The sequence below is a fragment of the Aplidium turbinatum genome, chromosome 13 (genome assembly GCF_918807975.1).
Source record: "Aplidium turbinatum chromosome 13, kaAplTurb1.1, whole genome shotgun sequence".
Lineage (NCBI taxonomy): Eukaryota > Metazoa > Chordata > Ascidiacea > Aplousobranchia > Polyclinidae > Aplidium > Aplidium turbinatum.
In genome coordinates this window covers 19,633,281-19,641,064 of record NC_137484.1, presented here as the reverse complement: position 1 = coordinate 19,641,064, position 7,784 = coordinate 19,633,281, and the positions used below count along the sequence as shown (strand labels likewise).

The window sequence follows — 7,784 nt, the reverse complement described above, 5'->3', positions numbered from 1 at the left end:
TAGTGCTTGCTAGCTGGACAAAGGTTCCGTCTTTTATCCAAGTAATCTGTATCGTAGTGACAGTTTTTAGAGGTGTACGGCGTTGCATCTCGATTTCGATAGCCGCGGGCTAATTTTACAGGAATACACTTATTGAATAGACGTTTCAAGGAGTGTTTCTTTTTCGGTCGATACATACAGACGAACGGATTCGGGAATCTTATGTTACAATTTTCCCACGAAGAGATTATGGTTTACCGCTGTGACCACAGGGCTGCGATAGGTCTTTCCACTAAAGGCTCTTTCCACGTAGGCCTGTTTTTCTACGTCCCCCCGTTAGCTCAGTGGATAAGCTCCTGACTTAAGAACACGCGGCGCTGGTTCGGCTCTCGAGGTGTGCGCTTGAGCAACGCATTTTGGCAATGACCCAATCGCAGCCTTTCACCAGTGATTCTGCTCCATAGGGATTGATCGCTCAAGTTTCTCCCTTGTAGCACAACGTTGCATTATGACGTCAAATCGTGTGATTTCATCAACAATAACTTTAAAAAATAGCTTCATTTTCAAGTTGTTGGCTTGTTGCTGTGGAATAACAATTATTCAATATCTCCGCAATTTACCTCCATGACGAGATCTTAACACTTTCACTGCCGGCGTTTTGAAAAAATAGGAGAAGTTTTCCTCCTCCTCTTGTTACCATAGTAATGAAAAAATATGTTGCCAAACGATTGAAACGCACTTTGTAACTTTGGAGCAAAATCGGTGTTGCAATTGATCGTTGAAATGACTATTGCATTTACAAGCACGCCAGTCAGCTAAACAGTTTTTTTTTTGCATTGAATCAACCTGTTCAGACGTGAAATCACTGTAAAGAAAAACAAAAGGCCAACTGAGTGATTCAACGTATTCAAACATTGAATCAATGTAGGCTAAATACGAACTGCTAGGCTAATTCGGTTCTTTGAACAAATTGAATGGCTTTTGTAAATGTTTTTCAGTTGCAACCTATACCTAGTCAGCAAAAGTTACCTTTTTACACGATTTCAACGTCTGGCGACGTTGAAACGATGTAAAAATGACAAGTTTAGCTAGCTGGTAGCTAGGCTACTGTACCAAAGTTTAACTTAACCAATTAGGCGGTTGCAAACATATTTCCTTTCGATGAAACCTATAGGCTACCACGTTTGGTTAGCCTTTACATTACATTCAAAAGTTTTGTTGACAGACATAGCATGGTCATGGCCTATGTTCATAAGAAAATGTTTGCTTGGATTTTTTTAGCTACTAGGTTTAGGTAGCCTACAGGACTTCTAGCTAGTACCGGTAAGCAGTTTAGTGACCCTAAATGAATAGGTAAATTAGTCTAAACCTTAAAATATAATAGAATATTTCAATTACCTTGCTAGATAAAAAGTAAGCTCTTTTACATGACCTATGTGCATTGATCAATACACTTTTTTTGACTAGTAGCCTGGCATCATAGCTCTGGCATCAGACTTAGAAGTTATTGCTGAATTTCAAGCTTCACACTGATTGGTGTTTTGATTTCTATTTAATTTTTAAAGATTTGACGGGGAAATGGGTTAAAAAACGTTTTTTTTTAGTTTAAAATTGAAGCAACCTGTCAGGCCCCAGGATTGGCAACACATTAGGATTTTTGGGGCATTATGATGTCATGGGGTGAACAATTACATCACAAATGACTAGATATCTAGTCATTTGGCAGTGAAAGTGTTAACATGATTTCACCTTTGCTGTTCTACAATCGCAAACATATTGTTGGAATTTGCCAATTTTAAATTAGCTTTCGACTACCGGTACGTAATTGGTTGCTTTTTCTTTTATTTTGAAAGTGCTTTATATAGGCTACCTCCGAACAAACAAGTTTTACAGATAATTACAATAATTCTTACTTACGAATTCAAAAATTCTACTCATTCTAAAAAACGCTACCGGTAGTTAAAAAATTGGTGTTCTAAATTCAGCAATTCGAACTCACAAATAAAGCAATTCTTGAGACTCATTGCGTTACTTCTGTGCGATCGAAGCTTTGTTACACCAGCAGCGTAGGCTATCTGCTGTCGTTCAGGAAAAATAAACAACAAAATAAAACCGTATAAACCCCTGCAGAATAAACAAGTTGGAACAAGATAACACATTATCAATTGTGTCATATAGGCCTAGGCAAGTAGGCTAACTGTTTTTAGCTGGGTGTGTGGCGCTCCCCTTTACAATTCTGCCTGCGTCTGAATAGTTCTGTCCGCTAGAGGTCGCCAAGGCTGGAACGTGGCTCGCGCCGCGGATGAATACTAAACAGAGACTTTTGAAAACAACAACTCAGCGATCGGACGTGAAATGAAGTGAAGGAAAGCGATGCACAAAAGACAATAAAGAAATGACATTCGGAAATCGGAACATGGCTACAAGGTTGAACCCGGACTATTGATTAAGGACATTTATTCTATTAAGTAATATTACTGTGTGTGTAACCTGGTCTGCCCTGGTGACCTTCATTTGTATTAGCTTCTACCATTGTTAATTAATGTTAAATTGTGTGTACTTTGAATTATTATACTACTTCTACAATGCTTGCTTTTGTGTGGTATTAATAGACAGTGCACTCTAGAAGAGATAAGGTTAGAACATCGCCCCTTCTGAGCTAGGAGTCGCATGTCGGTAGTGCTTAGCGTACACTATTCGACCACCTACAACCCATACGCCAAACTGGTGACCCCCGACAAAGCCTTCTTCTAGCAGTGCATTGCCTGTTAGTGTTTTGTGTAAATTTATATACCATAATGTGTGTAGACTAACTTAATTTTTTTTTCTAATCATTTTTTGTTATCATTGTGGCTACACACACCTACAATACACGCCACCAATCACGCATCACACAAAATAACTCTCATACCTCACCAACACTAGTAACAGCGTGATGACAGAGCACAACCCAACAACTTCCATTTTAAAACCGGGTAAACGAGTCACCCAAGAATTTTGCAAATCTGCCCCTAAGGCATGGTTTGCTAATTTCAATAGAGTGTGCCAGAAGTGGAGCATAGTTGAGGATTCAGACAAGATTGAAGCTTTAATGTCTTGTCTGGATTCATCAACTATGATTGCAGTGCAACCACTTTTGGCAAGACAAAAACAATTCCCGGACATTCAAAGTTTTCTGATAAGCAAGTTCACAGAACCTTTATGTGACCAAATTCAAAAGTTAGTTTCTGTCAAGCAGTTAGGTGATGTAAAACCTTCGGAGTTTGTGGCTAACATGAGAGTAAATATCTCGAAGTCAGACATGTCCGACTCTGTGGTTAAGTCCATGTTGGTCGACAAACTTCCTCAAGAAGTTAAAATTGCATTGGCACCACTTCATGAGGCTTCACTAGAGGAGTATGCAATAGCAGCAGACCATGCTATGAAGCATACTGCCCCTTTATCTTTTGTGGGTGCTGTAAACAAAGAGCCCCAGCAGTCTGAAATGGTTAGGGTAAATTTACAGCTGGAGTCATTGACTAAGTCAGTGCAAGAATTAATGAGGACTCTTCCAAGCCAAGCTTTTTCCCAGAACACAGGTCCATCACATGCTAGGTTTGCACCAAAACCACAAGCTCCACCCTCAAATTACTCTCGCGTGGCTAGAACACACAATACAATGTGTTTCTATCACCAACGGTTTGGTGCAAATGCTCGCAAATGTAACCCTCCTTGCTCTTTCCAGGGAAACTGGTAGGTTGCACTGCGAGATCGACTGTGCCCAGTGCAACAAAACTTCCATTTCATAAAAGTCACAGTCCACTTCTTCACATTAGGGATCACAAGTCAGGTTTATGCTTCATGATAGACAGTGGTGCTGAAATAAGCTTGGTTAGGCCGTATAAGTCTGAAAAACATTTAAAAACACATAGTCATTCTTTAGTGGGGGTGAATGGAACTTCCATTGCCACTTTTGGACATCGAACCATGAACTTGCAGTTTGGTGATAAAACTTCAAGGTTTCGGTGGATTTTTGTAGTGGCCGAAGTGTCTCAAAATATTCTTGGTGCTGATTTTCTCAAACATTTTAATTTATGCGTCGACTTCAGTCAATCTTGTCTGAGAAGTGTCAACCAGTCAATTGCATGGCCACTTTACCCAAAAATGGTAGCACATGTAGGTGCACCCAAAGCATTTGTAGCCACCAATTCCTTCTTACAAATTTTAGAAAAATATCCTGATTTAACGCGTCCACCAAACAAAGACAAACCAATCAAGCACAATATCACCCACACCATTGAAACCACTGGCTATCCTTGTTCTGCACGCGTTCGCCCTTTGTCACCTGAAAAATTAAAAGCGGCCAAAGAAGAAATTGACATGCTCCTGGAAGCAGGCATAATTAGTAGGTCCAACTCTAACTTTTTCTCAGCCCTGCATATGGTACCTAAAGGAAACTCTGGTGTTTTTCGTCTATGTGGAGACTATCGTTCCTTAAACGTCCAAACAGTGCCTGATATGTATCCTACACCTTCGATCAATCAGTTGTTGCACATATTGCAAGGTTCTTCTATCTTTAGTAAAATAGACTTAGTTCGAGCTTACCACCAAATCCCTTTGTCGTCCGAGTCAAGACATAAGACTGCCATCACATGTCCTTTAGGTCTGTTTGAATATAATTTTATGCCTTTCGGATTAAGAAATGCTTCCAGCACCTTTCAACGCTTCATTGATCATGTCTGTCATGGTTTAACCAACGTAATGGCATATGTAGATGACATAATTATATTTTCTGAAAATGAGGAAGACCACAAAATGCATTTACATAAGTTATTCCGCAGGTTGGATGAGTATGGAATAATCATCAATCCTACAAAATCTGAATTTGGTAAGAGTGAATTACTGTTTTTAGGGCATCTGGTGTCTAAGGATGGTGTGCGACCCACCCCTGACAAGGTCAAGGCAATTTCTGAATTTCCCTTGCCTGAAACAACAAAACAATTAAGACGTTATCTGGGTATGGTAAACTACTACCACAGATTCATACCACATGCAGCTCAATGCTTAGCACCCCTCAATGACTTGATTTCTGGTAAAACACGTGCGGATAAAAAGATTGTTTGGACTAAATGTGCAGAAAAAGCTTTTTTCGACAGCAAAGTAGTTTTGGCTGAAGCATCAATTTTGGTGTATCCACTGGAAAATGCTCCTTTAAGTATGATGGTTGATGCCAGTGACACAGCAATAGGTGGTGTGTTGCAAGTGAAAATTGATGGGTCCTGGTCTCCTGTAGCTTTCTTTTCGAGACGACTGGATAAGACACAGAAATCTTATTCTGCCTTTGATAGGGAGTTATTAGCGGCCTACAGTAGGCTACTCTTAAACATTTCCATCATTATGTAGAAGGAAAGGATTTTACTCTTTTCACTGATCACAAACCTTTAGTAAGTGCATTCCTTTCCAAATCTAATCAATCTATCTTGAGGCGAGTCAGACAGATGAGCTACATCACAGAATTTACTTCAAACATCAAACACATTCAAGGGTCTGCAAATTTTACTGCTGATGCTCTTTCTCGAATTGAAATTAATGGTGTGCTACATGTGCAAAGTGGCATTAATTTCTCCGAAGTGGCTGCAGCCCAAGAGTGTGATGAAGCTGTTCAGAGCATGCTCAACAATCCACAGGCATCTGGGCTGTTCTTAGACCAGTATGCTATTCCAGGTGTTCAAGATAAACTCATATGGTGTGACACTTCAACTGCTGTGGTTCGACCGGTAATTCCACTAAAATATAGAAAGATGGTCTTTGACCAGTTGCATTCATTAAGTCACCCTGGAGTAAGGGCTACTCATGATCTTATTTCGCGGCGTTTTGTGTGGCCAGGCATGCGAAAAGAGATTGCCAGCTGGGTAAAAGAGTGTCAGTCTTGTCAACGAAGCAAAGTCATTCGCCACAACATTGCTCCATTAAAGGATTTCAAAATGCCTCAGTCACGGTTTGAACACATTCACATTGACTTGGTAGGTCCCTTACCGGAATCAAGCGGCTATAAATACCTATTTACAGCAGTAGATCGTTTTACTCGTTGGCCAGTGGCAGTACCCTTGAAGAACATTTCTACAGAATCCGTAATAGATGCCTTTATGTATGGTTTTGTTTCACAGATGGGAGTGCCCAAAACTGTCACTTCTGACAGAGGAGCTCAGTTTGAATCAAATTTGTGGGGTCAGCTCATGAATTTCCTTGGTTGTCGTCGAAATAGAACTACTAGCTACCATCCGCAATGCAATGGCTTAGTAGAGAACATGCATAGACGACTGAAAGATGCTCTACGTAGTTGTAACAACCCAGGTGATTGGTACCATAATCTACCCCTTGTGCTACTCTTTATGCGCAATACAGTCAAACAAGAGTTGAAATGTTCTCCAGCAGAGCTTCTTTATGGTGCCTCCGTGGCCATGCCAGGAGATTTTCAGGTTGAAGGGACTGCTGCTGCTGTTCCTCAGCATGAGTTTGTAAAGACGCTGAAAAATCATTTTAAAGACATTCAGCCTTCACCAACTCGACCCCACCCACAACACAAAAGCCATATTGAACCAGAGCTTATGTTATGTGAGTATGTGTGGATTAGAAGAGATGCAACTGCATTTCCTCTGCAATCACGTTACACAGGTCCTTACCGGGTGATCTCTAGAAATGAAAAATATTTTACTTTAGACATTAAAGACAATAGGAAAACTGTATCCATTGATCGCTTAAAAGCTGCACATATGCCAGAGCTGAACAATCAGCCTACACCTAAATCTTCACCACCTCTGACTCCAGTGACACCGACTGCAACGACAGTTCGTCGCACAAGGTGTGGTCGTAATGTAACTCTTCCTGCACACCTCAATGATTATGTGCAAGTGTAAAGTCTGTCCTCTCACTGTATGTTCTTACATACCATAGTTTCTTTGCTTGTAGTAGGAACTAGATTAGGACCAGTGCGAGGAAATATATCAGCTCTTTTCTTTTCAGGCAGTTGTAGATTCTCTTTCAGCAGGTATTTATTCTGGATGACCAATTCTCTAAAGACTCAACATGTGTTGTATATAACAGGACTGCATACACAGTTCACTTGTTTTATATACACTTTGTGTCTGATAGCTGCATGTTATTTCTAGTTTTCTTTGCAGAGGATTGTGGCCAACCCAGCCATGACATCTGTCTGTGGGCTAAGTCAAGCATGTAACTTTCCTAAACTCTTTAACGGTGCACACAATGCATTCAACCATTCGTAGTGATGATATCATTATGTCCTCTGTTGTACTCACTCATGTACTTGAGCATAATTGTACCACTCTGCATGTCTGTGGTGTTGTTTGGTACATCCGGAGTACCATTCGACGTTTGGAGAGTACTAAGATCTGCAATAGGCATCAAGTTCTCCCTCCCACATTGTTTTCTTCCATTTTTTTCGTATACAAGCCATAGGCCTACTCCATTTTGACGATTGTTTGAGAACCGTTCATCCAGAAGTATCTTGACTGAGTAACCTCATCTTGACAGAATCTTGCCTTGTTTTTCTTTTGTCTATTCGCACGTACAATTACCGAATCATTGTACACATACTACATTTCATTGACATGGAACACACACTGTCACGCATCATGTTGTAGCAGTTGATTCGTTTATTTTTTTGTATGTTTGCAACACTTCTGTGTTGGAGTAGTTTTCACTCTAAGCAACCGCAATTATTGTTAACCCAGCAGCCGTCATGCTGTTATGTTTTGAGTAAGTTTGTGAGCATCATTTTTATTATTGTATGATAAGTCATTGTT

General features: G+C 40.2%; 1 protein-coding gene across 1 annotated transcript; it reads left to right on the top strand.

Moving 5' to 3' along the window:
* The first annotated feature begins 2,914 nt into the window (after window positions 1-2,914).
* Window positions 2,915-6,875, top strand: LOC145781720 (uncharacterized). Its single transcript, XM_082593389.1, has 4 exons — window positions 2,915-3,557; window positions 3,902-4,846; window positions 5,503-5,735; window positions 6,126-6,875. The coding sequence occupies exons 1-4, from the start codon at window positions 2,915-2,917 to the stop codon at window positions 6,873-6,875; spliced, it is 2,571 nt and encodes an 856-aa protein (XP_082449515.1).
* The last annotated feature ends 909 nt before the right edge of the window (window positions 6,876-7,784 follow it).

Coding starts and splice junctions, on each gene's coding strand:
- LOC145781720 (XM_082593389.1), top strand. CDS start 2,915: ATGACAGAGCACAACCCAACAACTTCCATTTTAAAACCGGGTAAACGA. Junction 4,847..5,502: donor TCCTACAAAATCTGAATTTG/GTAAGAGTGAAT, acceptor AACACATTCAAG/GGTCTGCAAATTTTACTGCT. Junction 5,736..6,125: donor CAACTGCTGTGGTTCGACCG/GTAATTCCACTA, acceptor TTTGTTTCACAG/ATGGGAGTGCCCAAAACTGT.